This window comes from Haemorhous mexicanus, chromosome 3 (genome assembly GCF_027477595.1).
Source record: "Haemorhous mexicanus isolate bHaeMex1 chromosome 3, bHaeMex1.pri, whole genome shotgun sequence".
Classification (NCBI taxonomy): Eukaryota; Metazoa; Chordata; class Aves; order Passeriformes; family Fringillidae; genus Haemorhous; species Haemorhous mexicanus.
In genome coordinates, this window is record NC_082343.1 from 87,862,473 (window position 1) to 87,887,647 (window position 25,175).

General features: G+C 37.5%; 1 protein-coding gene across 2 annotated transcripts; it reads left to right on the forward strand.

The window, feature by feature from the left end:
- Positions 1 to 23,131, forward strand: SLC17A5 (solute carrier family 17 member 5). Of its 2 annotated transcripts, none has more exons than XM_059842608.1 (11): positions 1 to 216; positions 3,450 to 3,646; positions 5,058 to 5,291; positions 5,770 to 5,857; positions 8,543 to 8,629; positions 9,856 to 9,974; positions 10,904 to 11,062; positions 13,298 to 13,430; positions 15,117 to 15,264; positions 19,747 to 19,837; positions 21,452 to 23,131. In XM_059842608.1, exons 1-11 carry the CDS (start codon positions 156 to 158, stop codon positions 21,587 to 21,589), a joined length of 1,455 nt encoding a protein of 484 aa, XP_059698591.1. In that variant the 5' UTR covers positions 1 to 155; the 3' UTR covers positions 21,590 to 23,131. The 2 variants fall into 2 exon arrangements, with proteins under 2 accessions (XP_059698591.1, XP_059698592.1); XM_059842609.1 differs by lacking the exon at positions 1 to 216 and adding an exon at positions 1,056 to 1,192.
- Positions 23,132 to 25,175: the final 2,044 nt, after the last annotated feature.

A 25,175-nucleotide genomic window follows, 5' to 3' on the forward strand; every position in this document is an offset into this window, starting at 1 on the left:
GCAGAGCCGAGCGGGCGGGGAGCGGCGGCGGGGGAAACTGAAGGCGAGCAGAGCCGAGCCAAGTCAAGCCGGGCCACGCTACGCTCCCGGCCGCAGCAGTGGCGCCGGGCGGCCTGGCCTTGAGCGCGCTGCGAGGTCCGGGTGGCAGCAGAGAGATGGAGCCCGAGGAAGGAGAGGATCGCACCCCACTGCTGAAGGAGCCCCAGCCCGACGCGGGTGAGACAGGCGGCAGCTGCCCCTGTGTGGCGGCGTCGCGTTGCCATGGAGGCGTGGGCCGCGAGCGCCGCTGTGGGGCCCGGGGTCGGTGCCGCCGTGCCACTGCCGGCGTGACGGGGACAGCGGTGACGGGCACAGCGGTGACAGGGACAGCGGTGACGGGGACAGCAGTGACGAGCCCGGGGGCTGCGCCGCTCGCCCGAGGCGTTCGGTGCCGGGGGCCCCACGGTGCCCGGGGGTGCTGGGTCAGGCACGGCCCCCAGTCCTGGGTCGCGGCTCTGTCGGTGGCGGGGTCAGGCGTGCAGCCCTGTCAGACACCAGCCCTCGGCTCGGTGTCGTTGTAGTAAAGACATTCCAGCTCAAATACCGGTCCAAATAGTAAAAGCTACAGGCGTCCACCGAGATCGTGTCAAAATTTCATATGAAGGCAGAATTTGAGTTAAGACTAATTTCTTGTTGCAAGTATGGAGAGGAAGGAAGGTGAAAGGATGCACGAAGGTAGGAGAGGAGGCTCGATATATGATCAGAGCTTAACAACAGAGTCCATCTGATTATATTTGTCTGTGATGTTTTGCTTCCCAGAAAGTACAACCTATAAAGAGTAAGATTTTTAGTTTCTTTAGCATGCCCTCTAACCTACTTAGCAAATGTGCAACTGCATCAAGGGATCAAGGGGTGCTGCTAACAAAGTGACTTTAAAAGTGCCAGAAGGAGAGAACTTGAGCTGAAGTCTTCCTAAAGCAATATGTTCTTAAGTTTGCACAATGCATCAGGCTCCAGTTAGAGGTGGCTCACCTCACCCACAAGGAAAACTACTCCAGATGAGCAACTTCCTTTAAACTGCCATGCAACTTGCAGCACAGACCTTTTTTAACTGCAATTTAAGAATCTTGTTAAATTATAGCTACAGCGCTTTAAAACATGCCCCTGAAATCCGAATTTGCTATAGACGTAGGACCAAAGACTGCTAGTCAAGGTAAGACCTTGAACCCAATGCTTTAAACTTTGCTTAGCTGCTTTAAGCTTTAGAGGAGTGAATGTCTGTGTCTCTGACTATAGCACTCTCCTGAAACACACCTGTAATCTTCCTGAGTCTTTCATTCTGTTAACCTGATCTAATATTCATAGGTATTTCAAGTGCATATGATGGAATGACAGGGAACCAATAATTTAGTAGCTATTTGCTTCAGACTTCAAGTCTGCATGTTTTTTTTTTTTTTAATAAAATGTTTACAGTTGGGGAAAAAAAAATCTGACACTAGTGACCTTACGTTCTTGCACATCTGTTTTGTGGAGCTTGCTCTCCATGCAAGTTGTATACCAGTAAGAGCCTTATAGAGGAAGAGTAATGGATGTTCCAGTTACTCTGCATTTCCAAGGAAGAGTTACATCATCAGTGTGTTATTCAGCTTTCTGTTATTATTATCTAACCCCTGCAACTACAAGAAGTGGAGCAGTTAAGTAGCTTTATCTGTAATTATATTTGTTTTTATAAATTATATCACTTTACCTTTTCTACTTAAGGCAAATTGCTTTTTAAACAACAACAAAGAATGACAAAGCTGCTTGACTAGTTTTTGTGTAGTAAGTACTTCCTGTTCTGGGTGCCTGTTGTTTTTAATGTAAGCAGTAAAATCTTGGCCGCTCTTCTTCATGTCGTTTAAAATTCCAGGATGGCTTTCCCAAATGCTTCGGAAGCAAAACTTGCAATTGCCACAGGTCTGGAAGGGGTTTTGCATATTTGTACGATAGCCTTGTTTATTATTTATTTATTAAATGAACACAGCAAGTACAGCATCTCTGTCATTTTAACAACTTGTGCAGCCATAATGTTTTTATGTTTCACATAAAGTTTGTCAGGATTAGAGACTTCAAAAATGGGAATGTTTTTCATGAAATTAACAGAACTGTCTTGCAGAAAGGTTCTTTTGGTGTTCCTCCTGAAAAATAAAATCACATAGGTTCATTCCTTGTTTCAGGGAGGTTACTGGGAAGGGGAAGGTATCTTTGTCCATAGGGCATGTCCTTTGTTTCTTTCTGCAGATCAGAAAATCCACTCAAGTGACATACTGCAGTAGCAGATAAGGCTCTGGTCAGTCCTGTTGATAGATATAGTTGTTCTATTCATCATTTGAACTCAGAGTATTGGAAGATGAGATCACTGTAGACTGATGTAATATCTGCTGATCTTCCCAGAGTTTCAGACATCCAGGTTATAAATCTTCCCATTAGTAATGTAGCTCCCTCACAGGAGGGGAAACTCTACTCTCAATTTACAAATTCAGCAGATTGTTCAAGTAGTTCCTCCTCCACAATTTGACATTCTTGCTCAGTAGTTTCAGGCATTCCCATTTCATAAAGAGTAGCTGCAGAGATTCAAACTCTTACAGCTCAGCTCTGGTCCGGATCTCCTGGCACTGATGAATGCTGTCTGCCAAGTGCTGCTGTGTACTGCTGTAGGAAATCAGTAACTGTGTTACAGGGCATAGTCTGCTATCTGTGTATAAACAACTGACACAGTTGACTTAATGTCAGGACACAGATTTTATGCTGAATCTTAGGACTCGTTTCCTTTGTTGTCTTGTGACAGCCAAGAGGGTGTACTGGGCAGCTGGGAACCTGTTACTGTTTTACACTGCCACCACAGTGTTTGCCATTCCCCTTTCTTGTAGTTTTGTCAGCTGTCAGCAAATGCATATTCTCTTGCAAGCAAATTTATAGAAGGAAAATTTGTCCTAGAAAACAACCTGACGTAGCAATGACTGCTCTTCAGCACAATTTTAGGAGTATTTGTGTTTCTTGAGCCATTTTTGTGTATATTACAGGCTTCCCACCAATTGTTTTGGGGTTTTTTTAAGTGTGAAATTCTGTCTTGAAAAAATATTACAGTATTTTGGAGAAGACTTCTGAAACTATGTTTCTCAATCCATTTCCACAGACCACACACTACACATCCTCTGCAGTCCCCACTCTAGTGTGGGTAGCTGCCTGTTGTCTAAACGAGGATTACATTTGCTTTACGCATCAGTATGAAAGTGAGGTTTTAAATTTTTTTCAACCAGCCTCAGACTCTACCCCTACTGAATAAACTCCTTAAGAAAAAAACATTACCTTGTCTCCTTGCTAATTCTTTATACTACCCAAAGATTTCTGAGAACCTTAGTAAAAACTGCTGATGAGTTGTTCTTATTCTGTTAGGTCTGTTAAACATTTTTAATTTGCTCTCGTTTCAGTCCCTGCATGCTGCTCAGCTCGCTATAATCTCGCACTCCTGGCCTGTTTTGGGTTCTTCCTCGTGTATGCATTGCGTGTGAACCTCAGCGTCGCTCTGGTGGATATGGTAGAACCTAACACAAGCTCAGCAAAAAATGTGACTTCAAATGTGTGCCCAGAGCATTCCTCCACCATAAATGTTCCTCGCAACACTACGGTGAGGTCTCAGCCATATTGTCCTGTAACATGGCGTGTCAAAGTGGTTTTAGAACTCTGGGATAGATAGAACCATATTTAGGTGGCAAGAGAACAGGCTGGTTTTTACTGGATGGCCTTTCCAGTGGTTTTTTTAAAGCTATTCTGGGAAATAATAGCCTTAAATGACTAGCTAATTGAGAAGTGCTGTGCTCAAGGTCAGCTTTTTACATACCTCTTTTCTGTGCTATTCCTTAGAAATTGGCTAATCTGACCACGTAGATCTACCATGACTCACTCTTTTGTATGCCACTTATCAATTGTTACTGTTATATCTGCGTCAGAGCTCACATCACTGTCCAATTTGCCTGTTCTTTGTACAGTCCCAATGGCATGAAATTTAATTACAAATTAACATGTAACATTTCTCTCTTCACTTTTTCGATCTCTTTCCCAGATCATTCATTTTGTCTTTATATCCTTTACCTCTGAATTCCAGTAACCCTTAGAATCACACTTTTTAACTGAGCTGCCAGATATGGAAAAAAATATTTCCAAAAAAAAAATCCCAACTTTGTGAATAGATCTTGTCTTTGTAGTTGAAGTAGTCATGAGCACTCTTGCCATCTTCCTGCTTTCATTTTATTTGCTTGTTTAGAGGTCATTTATTTTTTATCGCAAACAAATTATAATGGCGAACTTTATGGGAAGATTCTGTCTCATCGTTTCTATGAAATGTATGCTGCTCATTTAGATGTGGAAAAATGGGTCTTTTGGAAGTGATCCCAAATTTCAGAATCACTTTATTGAGCAACAGTTACTGTCTTGCTGGCTTCCTTTATAGCTGCAGATTCCGATCTCAATCATCTTCACTTCTATTGCTTTGTCTATTTTGTCCATCTTCCCTCTGTTGTGCTTCTCCCATTACTCCACCTGCCCTTCTGAACCGTGTCCTTGACTGCTCTCTTTCTTGATGTTAAATTCAGGCACCTGCATCTCCTTATTTGTTTTTTTAATCCATAAATTTTCTGCAGGTAGAGCTTTTTATAGAGCATAACGGAATGTCCACTCTGTGATTTGGAAGTGGGATTTGTACTCAGGCAGACTTATATAGTCAGTACTTGTCACCGAACCCAAGCTGCTTAGAATTCAAAAAGGGATAACTGACAGAGCATTTGTATTTCATGTAGTGGTGATTTTCATGTTTGGGTTAGATATGTCCAGATTGTAAACTACCTGAACTAGCTTTTAACACAACTTTGATTGCAGTACAGGTGGGTGTAGAGGAAGGAGACCCTAGGGAGCCCATCACGAAAAATTTGAAATTTATCTATAAAGGGCTAAATAGTGGATCAATGTAATAAAAAATATGCTCAGATAAAGTGCCATCTTTAACTTACTGCATTTTGTTGGGGTTTTTTTTCTCATCTTAGGGAGAAAAGTATTCTTGGGATGCTGAGACTCAGGGATGGATCCTTGGTTCTTTTTTCTATGGCTATATCATTACTCAGATTCCAGGAGGATATCTTGCAAGCAGAATTGGAGGCAAACTGTTGCTGGGGTTTGGCATCTTTGGTACCTCTGTATTCACCTTGCTTACTCCCTTAGCTGCAAATTTGGGCGTTGGCTACCTCATAGCTGTCAGAGCCTTGGAAGGACTGGGAGAGGTAATCCTGTTTCCTCTATGTAATTTGAAAATGTATCTGAATAATTTGTTTAAAATTGTAGTGACTAGACTATGTGGGGGTTGTTATGCTGGAACACTATATGGATTGTTTCATTTGAGTGGCTTGGTTTTATGGTCTTTAGAGTAATTAAAGCATTTACACTATATTTTAGGCTAAGCTTTTCAAATAAGAAATGCAAGTATACTTGAGACAAAACTAGTCTCATTTTTGAGAAACCAAGGCCTCAAAACAATGTTGTTTGTATTGTTGCTGCTTTTCCAGTATATACAGACTTAAAATCAGGAGAAATTAATTGTCTTCTTATTCTCATGCCTTGCTCAATTTTTATAAATGGTTTCTTATAAACAAACTAATAGATTGTACTAGTGCTTTTTAATGAAGCGTGCTTTGAAACATGTAAAGCTGAAGTGAGTTCTGAAATCCTTGCTTTTCAACAGAATGCAATGATGTTTTCTAGGGTGTGACCTTCCCAGCTATGCATTCAATGTGGTCCTCTTGGGCTCCTCCACTGGAACGCAGCAAGCTCCTTAGTATTTCATATGCAGGTGAGAAATTCCCACGCTGGTAATGGGATTATAAATTTTTACTGCAGTATCAGGGAGGATTGACTTAAATCAAAGGGATTTATATTGTAAATTTTAATCAGCATTTAATCCAGAAAGTGTAACATTAAAGTAAATCTTGCTTTCTATTAGTTTTCTTAATTTATTCATGGTTTTTATAACCTGACAAAAGGTATTGATCTACAAATAAGTATAAACTTGGGTCTAAGTTTGGTATGAAGTGGAGAAAATAATTACTGTGAAGCTGATTAGTAGAAGATATTGTAAATAAAAAAGATTTAGCATTAGGAACAAAGAAGTTGGGGCAGTCTCAGGATAGGGCTGTTTGGTTGGTTTTTGGAGGGTTCTTTAAGTGTTGTTGGAAGAGCTTGGGGAAGAAATCATCCAAGGTCCCATGTATTGCTGCAAGAGCTCCTTGTCAGAGTTGAGTACTCTCTGATCAGATTGTCCTAGATATTCTGTGTCTGGAAGGTGTTATGTTTGGTATCAGATTTACTTCTTTGAAGATACTTGATGTTACACAGGATTTCTGATTTAGCAGAGTGATACAAAATGTACTGAAAGCACAGTACAACTATAAGTTAGCACTTAGCAAATGTAAGTTGACACTTAGCAAAATATAGCAATTGCAATACACTTCAGTTTGGGTTGATTGCAAGCCAAGTTGTTCTGTCAGAAATTCTGTTGTTGTTTAACTTCTGTAGTTTGTGTTCGACTGACCCATGTATTCACTCCCCTCTTGTCGGTCTGGCTAAGTCAATGAGACAGTCTCACTTTTAATGAACTGAATGGGGAGAAACATTTAACCCACCAGCTGATCCACAGAAACATTTACACCACCAGCTGATCCACTCCATTGACATAACTTATCTAAACCAAAGCCACCCTGGTGCCCTTTGTGCTGAGATAAAGTCAGCTTCTTTGCAACAACTGTGGTTGGTCACACCCAGTGCTTTCCCCAAGAGATGAACATGTTGCTCTTTCCTGCCTCCACTGAGCCTTCTTTTTAGGGGTTTATTGGTCAGTCACATTGCTCAGTGCAGTATTTGAGGGGCAGGTGAAAAATAGAGGTTTCTAAATTTGCTAGTCAAAATTGATATAATTTCTTTGAGGATGACAAATTTTGTATTCAGTTACCTAAGTAATGGTTTGCTTTGCTCACTCTCATTAGTAATAATTTGTTTTTTTGTCAAGAAGACAGGTCTATACAATGTAAACTTCAGCTACATTTTCGTAAGGAGCTAAGAGTGACTCATTTTCCCCAGAGGGATGCAGCCTTAATCCTTTTTCCTCACATTTCCTCACTTTGCTCTGAACCAAGTATCTCATCACTCATTGAAGTGACCTTTCAAAGACCTACTTCAACTCATCTAATGCATCAAAAAACTTTTTTCTTTCTGTTTTTTAAAAATCTGCTTTCTGCCTTGCTATTTAATTAAATATACTTTAAAAGAAGTCGTCATGAGACCTAGCACACAAGTTAAGCAGTGCAAACAGAGCTGGGATTACCTTCTACTGCATTTAGCAACTGGGAGCTTTTAAACTGTCTTTTTGTATTGTATGAAAATATATGCTAATGTACTAGTGAGAAGAGTCTGTGGCCTTGAACAGCCCATTGTTAGCAGTCACGGGTGGATAAGACATCTTGTGTAATCTTGGCAGGCTGTTTTCCTTCCTTTCCTTCCACGTTGGCAGTCATGTGGTCTGTAGTTAATTTAATCAAGATCATGTTGATTTTCTGAGAGAACATGTGGTTGAGGTTGTATGTAGTTGTTATTTTGATTTATATTTTGCATGATGTATGTGGTTTTAGTCACTGTTGGAGCTTTCTGCCTCAAATAAAAATTGTTTCTGTGAAGATGGAGTCAAGGTAGCCAGAATATCAACATAATATTTTCTGAGTTAAGATTAAGTTTGGAGAACTAATTTTGCAGCTAACATTAAGAGACAAAACCTGCTGTTTATCACCAGTAGACTGTCAAGTATATAAATAATACAGGTTTCGGGTTTAGATTTTGGAAGGGAAACACCTGCCATCCTTATTCTTTGCAAAATCTTTGTTGAATTATAAGCACAGAAAGAGTTCTTTCTGACTTTTGGCTTTATTCTGAGCTAGAACTGCTTATCTTTCCCTTCTCCCTTGATCTTATACCCTGTCACATTCAGGAAACATGGAATTTGAACGTACTGGTGATATATACCTGACTTCTGCTTCATGTTTTTAGCATTCCTGATTCTGTGACCCTAGAAGGAGCTATGAAAAATGCAAATGGACTATATTGTCACATTATTTTCCCAAGGCCTTAATTATACTGTGTTCAGCTCTCTCTTGTTTTGCAAAAATACCAGTTGACTAATTTGCATTGGTTTAGACGTATTAGAACCATCCCTTTATTGGGAGCAATAATGCTAAGAATGCTTATCTTTTATTGCTCGTTGCTTCTAATTTTGGCTTCTTGGGCTTTATGGCTCTATTGCTTGGAGCTGCCAAGGCAGCTCATTGTGCCTGTGTTTCTTTAAAGCAATGCACAACCCTTTAGTGGTAGTGACAATGTTTATTCATGATTTATTACAGAAAAATAAAATAACTCTGAAATGGCACTTATACTTAAGGGGTCCATAGGAGATCTAATTATTTTTCCACTTTGTTTTGCTTTCTTCTGGTAGGTGCACAGCTGGGAACTGTTGTGTCTCTACCACTATCTGGTTTAATTTGTTACTATATGAACTGGGTTTATGTGTTCTACATATTTGGTGAGTTTGTGTTGTTTTGATTTTTCTTAATCATTAAAAGTACTATCCATATTCTTTTTGAAAAACATATTATATAAAACTTATTTTAAGTTTTAAAAGAATGTTTGACATGTTGGGTTGCTGTTTTATTCCTTCTGGGCAATTAGAGATATTTAAGGATAAGTAGATTCCAGTGAATGGCTAAATAAGCCTTCTTCCAGTGAGCAAAGCTGTCTCTGAGTTGGACAAAAGCTGGTACAAGTCAAATGCTCTTAACTCTCCCACCACTTGAAAACAACAGGCTGAAATTTCTTATCTGAAGTGTGAAATTGAGTTAATAACTTTAATCCCAGGAATAAATCTCAACTTTGAATGAATGAACGTGTGAAAAGTTACTGCTGCTTAAAACATAAACTGGAAAATCTCTAGCAGTCACAGGGACCCTGAAGGAATGCACAGCATATTTACTGTGACTTTTTTCTGTTTCAGCTTCTTCCAGAATTTTTTGTTTTAACAGCATGTCCTAGTTAATGCCTTTTGCAGGTCTGTTTGCTTGTCTGAGTCATTTAATATTTTGCATGGGAAAGGCAGAATCAGAATATAAGAAAAGAGTTACATTTTCCTCAAAAAAACCATCTCCAATATTTTACAAATCACAAAGATTCAAACCAAAGAACTGAACAAAACGAAATAAGTTAACATGTTACAATTACATAAAAGTGCAGTTATTTTGGACCAATTATTGAAAAGTTAACTTTTTTCAAATGAAAATTCTGGGCTTGGCTTAAGAAAGAAAAGGAGGAATAGTACATCAATTAAGCTGCATGTAATGATATTCTGTATGTGTGCATAGAGTATTTTTTGTAATTAAACTTAATCTGAACTTTTTATTTCCTGAGGGTGTGCCATACCTTTTGTGGCTTTTCCATGTGACTGATAAAAATACAACTATGTATGAGCACACAGCTTTCTTGCTGTATGAAGAACTTCAAGTGGAGGAAAAAAAAGAGGAAAAAAAAATAAAAAGAAAAAATTCTGCTTAGTCATCTTCATTCTTTATTGTATCTAAATGTGCATTGTTAAGCCACTTTGGGGAACTAGTGTTTATAAGTAGATAGAAAAATAATGTTCATTAAAATTATATTAGACTATTGAGAAAACACTTCTGACTATATCATCTGAGAGTATTACTCAATGAAATTGCTTTTTTAAATTTCTATCTCTTCACCCATCTTTTTTTACAATAGGTGCACTTGGCGTATTGTGGTGGTTCTTCTGGATGTTGTTGGTTAGTGATACACCTGAAACTCACAGGAGCATTTCACAAGCTGAAAAAGAATATATACTGTCTTCTCTAAAAGATCAGGTACAGCACTCTGGTAGAGACCAGTCTGCTTCAGTCACAACATAAACCACAAACGTGGTCATTAATGTCGAGCTTTGTTTATGGTTTGTTACAAGTTTTGTTATGCTTTGCTATATGTTTACATAAGCATGTTTATGTTTAGAATAACGTTCTTAACCTGAGATGGGGGCAGGATTTTTCAAACAATTTTTTTAAAATTAGTGCAGTTGTAAACTGAAAAATAATCAATAATCGAACAAAGCATTTATAATAATGCTTTTTGTTACAGATGTTACTGAGGTGCTTTATTTAAAAAAACTTTGTATTTAAAAAAATGCTCAAATCTCATTTTATACTAGATCCAGATCTGTATAATGTCTTTAACATTTGCAATACCATATTTTACAGCATTTCTCTTTCTCAGTGTGTCATCTCGACTAAGAAATAGATTACTATTCACAGAGAAAATGCTAATGAGCCAGTTCCTGAAGTCTGCATAAGATTCATTTGTATGACTGGGGGGATATGTATCTACAAATTGTGAAGCTGGCTGAGAGACGAAAATTAATATCTAGGACTGAGCAGGAAAGGTTCAGCTAAATCAGCACCTGAGGAGTGACTAAATATTTAATTATTTATAATAAAAGCAGAAGGCATCAAATTTCAACAAGGGAAGACATACTTTTTGAATCACAAAATGTAGTAATTGGTTTACTTTGGAATAGTAAACTTCAGGGCAATAGCATACTTTAGTAAACCTTCATTGAGAACTGAAGACAGTAATTCATTCATTGCTGATGAGATGCATCTATCAACTGAGACTGTTTTGTGCCTTTCAGAATAGACCATGGGCATAGATTTGGTTACATCAAAACCACTGTATTTAGTAAATGTTCATATCAACATCCTGATTTCCTTCTTTTTTCTCTTCTCTGTCTCCTGCTTGCCAGCTTTCTACACAGAAGTCTGTTCCCTGGAGACCTATGCTGGGGTCCCTTCCGCTCTGGGCTATTGTTGTGGCACACTTCTCTTACAACTGGACTTTCTATACACTTCTTACACTCTTGCCCACGTACATGAAGGAAATCCTGCGATTTGATGCACAGGAGGTGAGATACATACAAATATAGTCATTTTCTTCTGAATGAAAGAAACTTAATCACCTGCTGTTTCAAATGGAGGAAGCTGTTTAAGAACCTTGGAATGTAAATGTATAGCTGGGAAATTATAACTCCACACAATTAAGCAGATGCATCAAAAATGTTGCCTGCTTTATTAACTTATTTGACATTTACCTTAGTGCTAGCTTTCACATTAAATTTTCTGTTTGAAGATGCTTGGTACCCATCTTTACTTGCTGTGCTTTAAAACAGTAACTATAAAAATATTTTCCCTGTTATATGGCTTCTATGGTTATTTCAGATTTTACACCAAGTTTTATGGCTTCTGAAATAGTATCTACTTCTTTGCTAACTCATAAAGGAGAGCATTTCCAGTTAAAAATAAAACTAAGAAAACCATTGGACAAGTGGCATTTTTGAAACTATTTGAAGGATGGGGCTTGAGGGAGAAAGGGACCAGAGAAAAGTTTCATTCTGGTAGGATCACTTTCCAGATTGTTCATTTCTTTCCTCAATGAGCAGTAGAGGTAAAATACCTATTTCTTACTAAGGTAATTGGATGAAACAAAACCATAGTCTTAAGGTCCAGATGTAGTGCTTTGTAAGGAAATTTTATAAAATTAAATTATTTATCAGGGAAATAATAGGGGGTGCGAAAGGTGGAATATTCTTATTTATAGCATTTACTTGATTATACTGGTCTGTCTTTAATGAAACAGTTTTGGTGATAGCTTAGCTTACCTGGAGAAACTGGTATAGCTAAGATAAAAAGGTACTCAGAAATTGTAAGAACTTAACATAGTATTTTCCTGGTTTAGCAAACCGAACTAATTTAGAGCAATCTGAAGACGAATGCCATGCAAGAAAGAGGTGATACCAGCAATCTTGGGAGGAGAAGATGGGGAACTTAAGCAGTAGAACAGAAGGTTGCATTAGTGCAAGCTGCAAAATAGCTGGAAAAAAACTAACTGATGTTGCTAGTTGGGCTCCTCATTATGCTCATTGGGCTCCTCTTCAGGTATTCCCTGAAGAGGCATCAATATCTGTGAAAGTCATTTGCTACCTCAGCTCTCAGTTGCATGCGTTTTGTAAAACACCATTGCATTAAATGGTAACAGGTTCTGCTGTGAAGTGGTTTCCTTCGACTCTGGGTCATGTTTTTTCTTTTTGGAGTAGCTTCGAATACTGACTGTTGTGAACATAAAAAAACAAACTAGTGTAATAGTGTTGGACGAAGTGTTGCCACACATTTAGATGGAAATTGCATTACCATTTAAAATATTATACACTTGTTGCTGTTCAGTTTCCTTTCTAAAATACTGAAATTAGTTAAAAATAATGCTGTGTCTTTGAATAGTGCTTCAAAAAAGTTTTTTAATTACTGAGACTGTTTCTATTTTTTGAAATTTTACTTACTGTTTTTGAAAACTGAGCACTCAAATCCAACAGGCAGCATGCTTAAGTACTGGTAGAATGGACTCCAGGTGGGGATAAATTTCTTGTTTCATTTCAAATTAAAATTCCTAGGGAGTCTTTCACTTCTTGGCAAATATACATTTCATACTAGTGTATAAAGGTCGTACTATTTCTACTCAAATACCCCTTTTGAATCACAGATAAGGTCAAATTATAGTTCTGTTATCAGTAACTATCCATAATTTTTTGGAAAGGTTGTAAATGTGGGCAGTTTAGTAGTATCTTTTGTTTCCCTTCATCAGAAAATCATGTAGAATCAGGCAGAGGTCTAAGCAGCACGTGTTTAAAGTAATAGGAATTAACTGGTGACTTGGGTGTAAGTAATGTCAGATCCTGAATAACTCAGCTTTGAGACTGTGGGATGTCCAGCCTAGATGTGATGAAAAGTTCTAGTTCTAGATTTTGTTTCTGTTTACAGGCAGCACCAGATGTTTCAGCAGATGGATTAGAAATAATATAATGTAACAGTAGTACAAAACCCAGCGATTCTGTGTAGTTTTCAAAATTCTAAATAATATTTACAGCTTCTACTTATTTTAGTAACTCGCTTGATATTGGTATTCTGGAAACTTCTACAATCATGTTAATGTCCCCAGGATACCTTCAGTTATAGTTTTCTTCTTCCTGAAGCTAGTTGCTGATCAAACCTTTGAGTTTTTGGTCTGACTGCATTGGTAGTTATGGATTAAGTCAGGATTGATTTGTCATTTTAGTGTTTTAACTGTCTTCTTTTAACCTCTTTAACAGAATGGATTTTTGTCTGCCCTGCCTTATTTTGGATGCTGGTTATGTATAATTCTGTCTGGCCAAATTGCTGATTATTTACGGGAAAAACAGAACTTCTCCACTGTTTGTGTTCGCAAATGTTTTACCCTAATAGGTAGGTGCAAGTATCATCTCTTGGAACATATAATCTTACAAAATATAATAGTATCAATTTGGGAAAATTTAAGAGCTTGGGGGAGTAGTCTGACCTTCTGCTGTGAGATGAGGCAGCATTGTGCATGGCTTGAGAGGAACAACTTTATTTGTTCATTAATGTGTAATCAGGAGTAAATCCTATCTTTTTCCATGAGAAGTAGGCCTACTGGATAAGAGAACAAGAAGTGATTGTCAACAGCTTTTTTTAGGTCAAGATAATTGGACTACAAACAAACCAATCAAATAAATGGTCATGTAAAGTCACCATACAAGGGTGAATGAAACATTGTTATCAGGAAAGGTTTATCAAACTGACAGGATTATTGTTCTGCATGAGCCTATTCTGTTGTTCTGTGTTTTGTTTATCTAAGACTAAAGTAACTGAATAGGAATACACTTGCAAAATTTACAGCTGCTACCACAGTAAAAAGACCAAACAGAATCCAAAATGGTCTTGACTAACTGGGAGGAGAGATGATCTGAAATCACCAACAGATCAGCCAGATCACGCTTTTAATGAACACAAGTAAAAGGCTGTATTTAAGAAAGAGAAGTTGATTGCTGAATAAAGAGGGGACAGGAGAAAGAAATTGAAGGGGAAAAAAAAAAGACAGATTAGGCACAGGATCCATAAAAATTGCAGCCCAGTTATTGTATGGTGATCCTTGCTTTCTTCTCAGTTCAGCTGATTCAATTGCTTTCTTTAAAGCAGCTGTTGTAATAAATTCTCAGGCATTTTGTTTGTTTTTAAGCCCATGCTATTTTGGTGATTCAATTTACTGCAGGGCTGCATACCTCACACCCATGTATGCATAACTCAGGAGAAAAAATGTTGTTGTTTTAAGAAAAGCAGGACTTAAGTTGGCTTCATCAACAAAAGTGTGTACTTCAGCTGTTCACAGAGGTCATGGAAATGGGTGCTGGTACTGAGAAACAGCTTCCAAGATAGGGAGCAGTGTGCATGAGCTCATGATGGCTGATAAGCTGTTTCCAGTGCCTCATGCAGCATCTCTACAGCTATCTTGGATTCACCCAGGGTTCACAGTGTCAGTGCAGTTTCAATTTATTTATAGCAATAAGTAAAATTCATTTGTGAGATAATTTTCAAAACCTGTTGATTTTTGTTTATCTTTTAATCTAATTTGGTTTTTGTCACTAGAGTGGGATATTCCTGATCTAGTTGCTGTTTCCTGAGACAACAGTTTTGCAACCCATCTACTCTTCCTTTTAACAAGGACACGTAGTGATAGCACAAGGGGGAATGGCTTCAAACTGAAAGAGAGTAGATTTGAATTAGATAATAGGAAGAAATTCTTTACTGCGAGGATGGTGAGGTACTGGAAAAGGTTGGTCAGAGAAGTTGTTGCTGCCCCATCCCTGGAAACGCTTAAGGCCAGGTTGGACGGCGCTTTGACCAACCTGATCTAGTGGAAGGTGGCCCTGCCAGTGGCAAGGGGGGTTGGAGCTCGGTGATCTTTAAGGTCCTTCCCCCCCCAAACCGGTTCTGATCCCGCTGTAACGCGCGCGGTGCGGTGCTGGTTCCGTGCGCCAGGGGGCGGTGGATGTTGCATGGAAAGCGCTCGGCTCGGAGCCTCCAAGGGTCTCGTGTTAAACGTCCTTTGATTCTGAGCCTTCTGTCCTAAAGGAATGATTGGACCGGCGGTGTTCTTAGTAGCAGCCGGATTCATAGGCTGCAACTACGCACTGGCTGTTGCATTCGTGACCATATCAACAACACTAGGAGGATTTTGTACATCAGGCTACAGCATCAACCATCTGGACATAGCACCTTCGTAAGTATTGCTGAAACTGTTGTTAGTGCATGTGAAAAGTTTATGACCCCCTTTTTTTTCTTTTTGTGTTGCTGGGGTGCCTTGGAAGTGTACCTGTGGAGCATGTGGTGTACAGGCCTGGAGTGTAAAAACTGACAATTACTTGGGTTTACAATATTAAGCACTGTATTTACAAAAAGTACAAGTTTGGCAGAGGATATGACATAAACAATAGTTAGGAATAATTTCAGTTTTAATCCTGCAGTAATAAATTATTTAATTTCTGTTGTTACAGATTTTAATTATAGACTTGATTTACTTGATAGATTCATGTTTATAATGAGACAGTGTTTTTTGAACTGTACAATACAGTTAAGTGTTTCACTGTTTTCAACTTTTCTGTCAGAGCTATCATCCTCTAGTATGGGCATTACCATATTTAAGCACTGTGCATTTGAAAAACATTCTGTACACTGGAATCTAAATCTTGTTACAAGTAGTTGACCTGATTTGTCAGTAGGTAACAAATCAGGTATGTACAATTGCTCTTAAAAGAATAATTTGCAAGAATAGAAAGTTGAGACTTCAGGCTGTAATTTCTCCAGTGTGTTACAAATTCATAATTGGACAGATCTGTCAGTTTCCCAAAGAGTGTGTATGTATGTATATTCTATTAAAAGTGCACTGGTAGAAGTCAAGTACTTTGCTTTGTCCTTCATTTACCAATTTGTGGTAGTATTTAGATGTGAACAGGGTCAAATGACTTTATATCCAAAGAAAAGTGTGTTTCAGTATTAATGTATAAAATGAGAAGACTTTAAGTGTAAGTGTAGAGGAAAAAATATTTTGCAGAAGTAGCATCTATAAAAAAATTCTCATCATCCAGACAACTTAGGAGAGACCTTGCCTCCCAGTTGAAGATGGTATTCAGGGTTTGGCAATTGAAATTATTGTGGTCATATCCACAATCATGGACAATTTTTGACTTAACAAATGGATATGAAATAATGGGAAATCCGGTTAATCTTGGCAGGTGAGGTTAGGTAGTAAGCAAGAGGGGAGGTGTCAGTGGCCAGGTATAAACAGCTTGTAATGCTGAATTGAATATAAAGTAAGAAAAATAGCTTCTGTGGTGCACTTTGTTTTAAATCACGTTTTAAATAACTACAAACTTAGAAAATGTACTTAAAGCAGTTCTTCTGGGGTGTTATGGGACCATTATACAACCTCTGTTTCAAGCTTAGTTTTGCAGAACTACAACAGTTCGTTTCCAAAATACGTTTCCAAAAAGGAAATCATGCAACTGCAGTGTGATTTACACATACAAGGAACTTCTGTATGTAGGCAATGGCTGAGGTTTCCCAAACTAGGATGCTGTGTGTGTCTTCTAATTTTAGGTACACATATTTGAAATGCAAAATGAAGTATTTCAAGAGTAAATTTGTTTATAACAGTATTCAGAGTATTTTAGGTGTTGGAAAAAAGCCACAAGAAGAAAATTATGTTACACCATGCTGATGCCTGTCAGCAGGCATAGTTAGTTACCTCACATGAACTGCTGCTGATCCCACTCTATTCTTCCTGCCCTCGATAAAGTCCTGCTTTTTTTCTTTGCATTTGCACCAGACAAGTTCCTCTAGCTCTTCTGCCCTCTCAGACAGGTAGAAGGGAGCACAGTGATTGCAAAAGGGTAAGTGTCTTGCTGATAGTTCAGAGACTTTGGCCCAGCATTGCCTCTAGAGGCAAGTGGCTGCATATGTGGGGAGACTTTCCTTGGTGGTGATGTGGTCAGGGTGAGTGCTGTTTTATTGAAATCAGTGATTTTCTATTCAGCACATGCATGCTTTACTTCAGGGTAAATCTGTTCAAATGGGGACAGAGAAGGAAAAAAGCATGTCCTTGTAGCAAAGGTCATATTAAAAAATTTCTTCAGATACAGAAATGCAAAAAACATCTAGATGAGAAGAAGAAGAAGACTGTCTTTTTTCTTCCCCCACACTTAATTTTTTGCAACTTGTCTGAACTTTGTTAGATAAAATTATCAAGGCAGATATGCACAATTTCAAAGAAATGCTTGACATAATTGTAGAAACCTAAAAACAGGGTCTGCATAAAATTGTGAAGAAAACCTTGGTAAAGAGTTTACTCAGAGCTCAATGTTTATTTTTCATAATTTACTGAAAGACATTAGAAAAACCAGAAATTATTCAAAGCAGTTTCAAAATGCACAAATGCCCATTTAGACTGGTTAAAAGTATGCTGCCAAGAGTAGCAAATTATCCCTTTTTTCTACTAAAACTTCCATTATATCAAATAAATAATTATTGTATTCATAGGGAAAAAAGTGAATGAAAATACTGATGCTTAATTAACAACAGTATTTGCTATGTGGTTTTGGTTGCTAAGATGTGTTAATTGTGCTGTTGGGGACAGGAGGGACACAAGATTGTTCTTTCAGGGAATATATATTCTATTTTAGCTCTTTAAATCTACATTAGTACCTTTCTATTTTTACAAATTTTAATATTGGTGTTACCATGATCCCTTGTAATATTCATGTGGCTCTGTTGTACACTAAATACTTCACATAGCTGGTTTTTTTACTCTTGATTTTGCTACTTGACTGCTCTGCAAGTTAATTTATATTTGGTTATCCCCACTCTGCCATAAGAACCTGACCAACAGCCTACTATTGGCTCTGGTCTACAGACATGTCCCCTTTTGCTTTCCCTTTTCATGTGGGAGTTTCCACTGTGCTAAGGGAGTGCCATCACAGTTATCTGCATCAAACAGCAAGCACTATCAAGAATGCAACCTATGTCAGAAACACTGGGCATAAACAGAGGCATTTAGCCACCAATTGGTTGGCAAAGATCTTTGTTGACCAGAGAAACTATTAAACTATGTTTAGTTTTAGAATTGTCTGTTAGCAGTATTGTAGTGCTTGAACATGTTGAAAACATTTAAAGTACATTTGGTTCTACTTAAAGGCTTTAAACAGGGTTTTGCTTTATGTGCTTATTTTCCTAAGGGAAACTTTTACACTTTGACATTCAGCTTCATAAAGGCCTATTAATTCTAAACCACTTTCCAAGATAGGAAGACGGCATGCTAGGTTTATGGGAAATAAAGAAGTTTTAACTAAGCATTGCCATGCTTTAAACTGATATGTAGTGCAGAGTTTCAAGAAAAAAATCAACTAGTAGGCTAGATGATTTTTTTCCCTTTCTCAGGAAAAAAGCACATGTTTTTCTAATATCACTGGAATGAATATTGCAATCTTTTGTAACAATGCTGTATGGTTGAATTCTCCTGTTTTAGTAAAGAAAATTCCAAAGCTATGAATTTCTCTTTAGAGATGAAATATGTTTCTGTTATGTTAATATTGGTGAGGACGTAATTTTACTTTGAACAGCCTAAAATGATCACTGGGATATGATTCCTTTCTCTTACAGTAAACTGCAAGTATTAGTATTTTGTATGATTCTTCACCCAACAAATTCACCTTGAAAATCTAAAACATAGGGATCTGTGCCTTGGTGGTTAGAAGGTCAAACTTCTGTGGAACATCTGCCTCTTCTTTCTCTTCAGTCTCTCTCACAAGTCTGCACTTGTACAGTTTCAAACTTTCAGTATTGCAACATGCCTGTGAGAGAGATCTTAAATTGCTTAGAGGTGAGGTGCTGAGACTCAGATATTAAGCAAGTTATCAGCTTTTCCCAGCAAGTTTTTATGGCTGCTGGTGCATACACATATATTTGTGTGTGAGGGAGCAGCACGTACATGGAACAGCAGCCCTCAGAATGGAGCTGCAGGAATGGCAACCAGCAAAACTGGTTTAGTCAGACCCATTTCCCATTGGCCTTGACCCACAGAAAGCTGAAGGGAAGGACTGCCACAGCATCTGAGCTCCTGTCTGTGGAATATACACTTTGTAATGTAAGTGGGGATATCTAGGCACGCTGCTGATACTACCATCTTGGCAAACAAATTTTTAGCAATGAAACCTGAACCAACTCTTACTGTTGGCAAACAGCACTTTGTCATACTTCTTGTTGTCTTTCTGCTTCAAGACATGCAATGTGTCTTTAACTGCTCCAATGTATCCATTCCAGACAGTTTGGTTGTGCCTTAGCAAAGGGGATGTGAGTTTGGATTATGGATCTTGAGCAAAGGCAAAGGCAATTTAAGTTAAATTCCATAACTAGCCTCTGAAAAATAAAGACATGCAGAATCATTTAAGTAGAAAAGGATCTTTAAGATCATCACACCCAACCATTAACCTAACACTGCCAATTCCACCACTAAACGATGTCCCTTAAAATGTATGTGCCAAGCTGAGTTGTTATTAGTAAAAAAAGGAAGGCATTCACAGTGGAATATTTGTGTTTTAATTCTCTTGTGTGATCAAGATGAGGCCTACATGATCAGGTTAGACAAAATTGTTTCTATGATTGATAAGCTTTACAAGTTAATAAGCAGTGTTACCAACTTCTCTTGCAGGTATGCTGGAATTCTCCTTGGGATCACAAATTCTTTTGCTACTATCCCAGGAATGGTGGGGCCAGTTATTGCCAAAAGCCTCACTCATAATGTGAGTCTGTTTATTATTTTTTTCAGTTGTTATATTTTTATCTCAGTTGAATAGAAATTCCCTTTTCTCAAGTCTGCAGTCCTTAAATGAAACATGGGTTGCACCTGTAAGTCGCGTTGTTCCACTGTTGTGAATTACTTAATTCCTAGCTCTTATTTTCCTGATTCTGATCAGGAAAATAAGGGTAAAATCAAAGACCTTTGTAAGACTTAAAAATTTTACTGACTCACCCCTTATATTCTCTAGGAATAAAATGAATATCTTTTTATCACAGTAGAACTCTGATAAAATGCCAACTAGATGAGACATTTGTGGTATTGCTTTATTAAATTAGAACAAGTTCTTGCTTGTTTTTTTTTTTTTTAATTAGGCTCTCACGTGAGGTGTTGAGTTCTAATGTCAGCACTTGTCAGATAAGTGAGAAACCAGATTCTAGTGTTAGATTTGACTAACAAGGTGGTTTGATGATTTGGATAGAAAAAAGGAAGCACTGGGGCTTTTGAGGAGTTTTTGATTGCTATATTTTCAATGAACATGTGAAGATGAACAATCAATGAACATTCTCCTTTTTGAGGAAGGGAAATGGGCTTAGTGATGCACTTGAAGAGATAAGTGATACACTTGGGAGATAAGCTTAATGATACACTTGAATTTTTTGGAGTTGGAGGTCATTCTAAAGATTTTCTTAAAAATCACAGATCACAGAATATTCTGAATTGGAAGGGACCCACGAGGATCTTTGAGTCCAGCTCTTAAGTGAATGGCCCATATGAGGATCAAAATCATGACCTTGATGTTATTATCACCATACTCTAACCAAAAACAATCAGAAAATATTCATCAATACATTCCAATAAAATCAGTTCTTCCAGATACCTTAACAAGTGGATTGTTTTAGAGTATTTTTGTTTTGTTTAGTTCTTTCCCCTCCATACTAATGCACTCTTCAGGTTTTCTGCTTTTGTAGTAAGATCATTTACAGTTTTGTTACAGCATCATCTGGAACTTTAAAAAAAACCAAACCTTTAAGACATCTATAGATATTATTTCTTAATTTGAAAAGAAAAAAAAATCCCAAAAGGCAAATAAACCACAGTTCTTTACTACACATTTATTAAGGCCTTTCTTAAATACCAGAGTTTAGAGGATTACTCTTGAAATCTGAAGTAAGGGTAGCTACCTTGTTTGGACCAAAAGGCATATGAATCTGGAATGTTCTTATAGTGGTCGTTAGGAGTAGCTTACTGCACAGTGCAGGGCACTTCAGCTCTTGGATCACCTGGTCTGAAAGCCAAAGTAGTGTTTCCCTTACAGTAACATTGTCTGCATTTGTATCAAGAATTCTGCATCTTGGGTGATAAACTGATCCCGGTAGGGTAATGTAGTTCTGATAAGACTGTCTGTGTAAGCTATATTATAAAACTGAAGTTGACTTTACTAATGATTTCATCCTTTATGTTTATAATGCTTTTATCTTGCTGTGAAATCATGCTGAATGGCATTTACATTTAAATGGGAAAGGCATGTAGCATCGATTTTAAAAATACTTTTTCTTGAGTGTGAAGCTGCAAATTGACTGCATCTTTTTTTTTTTTTCTTTCCCCCATTTGACAGAATACTGTGGAAGAATGGCAGATGGTTTTCTATATTGCTGCTTCTATTAATCTATTTGGAGCAATTTTCTTTGCATTATTTGCAAGTGGAGAAGTTCAAGACTGGGCAGTCAGTGGATATCACTTGCATAGAAACTGAAGGAGATATTGAAATACCAAAGCTGTGCTGAGTCCCGTTGTGCTTAGAACTGTGTGACCAGAAAAGTGCCTTCCCTGCTGATGCCTAGGAGTCTTCTGAGCTCTTCAGTTAAATTACTTTATCTCTGTATCTTTTGTACTGAAAATAATCTGGCAGAACTATGTGTGCTATTTCCTAACAAGAAACTACTTGGATTAACTATAGAAATTTCATGCTAGGTCTTGATATCAAATATATGATCAGAGACATTTTAAATCTGTGTCCTAGGCTCCAGTACTTTGCAGTTTTTAACTAATATTTTCTGAATTAGTGTGTAGGCAGATGTTTGCTGATACTAAAATGAGAGGAAAAAGTAAAGTGATTTTGTAGCACTGTAAGGAGGAATGACATGGAAAGAATTGTACCCAAAAATGTGTTTTGATTCCCATTACAAAACTGATAGTTTTTTGCTGTTTAAAAAGTTGTAGAAGAGCTCTAGTTTCATACAATCTTTTATAGTGCTTTTATTTTGTCCTAGTTTTATCGATGGCTAACTTCTATTTTATGCACAAGTTTTGTATATATAAACATTCCCTGTTTCCTGAATACAGTTTCACAACTAATACACAGCAACAAAGAAGTAAGTGTAGCATTGGAACTCTGAGAATAAACCACATGTCCTCTGTGGTGCAGGTTTTTCAAATAGACCTTATTTTTATTTCTCTCTGCAAAGAAGAAGCAGTGCAGCTCAGTGGTTTAAATCTAGGCAGTGTGCAAGAGTGAACTAGAAATAAAATATCTGCATGATTACCTTAAAATAACTTTCAGTTTGACAATTAATTTTTTGTCCCTTAAAATAAATGCAGTGGAATTCTTTCCTCTTGCATGTAGATATGTTTGTCAGCTTGTCAGTGTAAATGAAATAAAATAAGGCCAGTGTAGCAAATAATGAGGAAATTCAGTTCTCTAACAGCCTTGTTTGTTACTCAGATAAAACTAGAGCATAAAAGAACTAGTGCAACAACCTGGTGCTGTTACTCTCCTATCAAGATAGAATTTGACACTCAAGAGCATTCTTTGCACAACACACACTTATATGCCAGAGAATAGGATTAAAAGTTATAAAAGCAGTCGCCTTGTTAAGGACAAATGGCTGAATAATGATAGAGCCACAAAGCAAAGGAAAATTCCTGTGCCAAAGATTCCTGGATTGGAGCAATTAGATAAAAAGGAAAAATCACTGGGCTCTGGGTTTTTCATTTACCACCAATCCAAAAGAAAAGCCCAGTACTAAAGCTGCTCCAGTGGAGCCTACCTTCCTTCATTTCTAGGAAATGGCATCTGCCTGTCCTTTTTAGCTTTAAGAGCCATTTTGTTTTGGCCTTCCTTGAGGTGTCACGTTCTCTGATGGTGGATTTAAACTGTGTTTAAATCTGTTTGTGTCTGCAGCGTTTCCACAATAAACAATGTTTTGTTCAGATTAAATTAGTACTTATTCAGTGGGAGTATGTTAAAACTATATTGTGTCTTCAGTGTTTCTACAATAAATGGATTGAATATTTACATGTGCATCTGTTGTTGAAAATTACTATCTCCCTGAAGTTAGAGCACCATTTTGAAAGTATGCTGAACAACGAGGTTGGTGACTGACTGGATTAAGGAATAGTTAATGTTTTCTTGGAAAATTACCTTCCTCAGAAGTTTTTTGTCTGTCTTTAAAGGTAAGTATTATCTTCCACCTGACACTATTAAAAGTAATAATTGCACTTTATGTAAAAAGAAATTTGTACTTTTTCAGTATCTTTGGTTAAAAAGGAGGGGGGAAAAGTTTAAAAAATAAAAGATTGGATATTGTTTAAATTAATTTATGTCTTCGCTTTTCTAGAGATTGTCATCAGGGCAACATATGGACAGGGTTGCAATTCCACCTATTCTGAAGTTGGAAACTTCAGCTTCCTGTGCTTTTAGTCTTTTTCCTTGAAAACTGTTCAGCTGAATATTAAAATTTAAGAAGCCAAACTTAGTGGGTAGATGCAGTAGAAGTGTATGTAGACATTCCCTGCATCAGTTAAATGAGTCTGAACTGGATTTAGTTAAAACTGAATTGTAGGAATATCAGCAGTTGAGCAGTCCAGAAAATTTTGGACCAGCATACTAGATTTTCTTTTCCCTTCAGCTATAAATCTTTATATTATTTGTGGACAACAGGCTACACTGAAGTTAATATACAGCTGTTTCTGATTTCATTTTTGAAAGTATCAAAATATACAGTGGGATTCTTGATTCAGTGAGGCTTTTAACACATAACAAACAAGAATATCCCAAAAAAAAACCCTTAAGTGTTATCTTTCTGTATCATGTTTGCAAAAAAGGAAAATCTATTAGAAAAAGCTGTCAAAATATTTTCTGCTAATCATATTACTTTTATTGCATTGCCACACTACTATTTGCATGGTTCTCTCAGCCAGTTTCCTCAGTTCAAAGACATTTCTCATATTCTGTTTTTTCAGGTCTAACAAGGGGTTTGAGCACATCTTGTCTCAGTTCCCCTGTGTATCAAAGGATCTTGACAGAAATTGGCCAGGTTTTTTGTGGCGACTGTTTCCCTGAAACAATCCCATAACTGTTATTTCTTGCTGCATTTTCTTAACAGGTAAGAAGTACCAGAGGAAGAAGTTGTGCTCTCTGTTCCATGAAGAACCCTCTAATTAGGATGCTCACCTGGAATGAGGGAAGTCAGTTCAAAAACAGATTTCACCTGTTTCAGAGCAGGAGTTGAACCACTGCTTTGGGAACATGTCTTAGTGTTGTCAGGTATTTTTAAATGCTTTCTCTTCAATATCTGCTTCTGACACAGTTCCACTTAAATTTCTTTTTTTTTTTTTTTAGCATTTAGTGCAAATTTCTACCAACATTAGAAACAGATATGGAATAACTTCTCAGAATATCCTAAAGCATGTGACATGGGTATTGCCTGAGGTCTGAATCATGATCTTTGCAGCATAAGGAAGATGAAATGCCACAAAGTAATGGGTGTGGTTTTCAGTTCACTATTTCTTTGTTCTGAGGGTACAAAGCATCAGTCAAGTACCTTACAGAAGTCCAAAGTATTTGATATCAAAAATACAAGTTAACTTACATAGGGCTTTTGAATGCTAACCTAGTGAAGGTTCATATAACTTACCATAATACATAGGCACCTGTGCATGGTGCTTCCCCATCGATATATTCCTCTGTAACTGGTAACAGCTGCATTTGCTGTGTGAAAGGGTCATCTTGGTTGATTTCTCAGAAATTGAATGGTTCCTGTGATGTATCTTTTGTCTGGCTTCTCTCAATCACTTATTTACTTATTTGCCAATTTCTCCTCTTTTGCTGTGTGGGAATGTTTGGTTCCGTGACAAATGAACTACGCTTTGAGTTTAATGGGTTTTCCAGTATTTTTAGCATTTGTCAGGAAGGAAAGCCGTGGGTGAGGAAGCCTATACATCCCACAGAGAAGTGAGACACAATTTGTATGGAAAAGTAGTATCTTCTCTTAGATCACCTAGAGCTTCAGAGAAAAAAGACATGTTTTTAAACTTTAGCCTCCCTCCTTCATATTTTG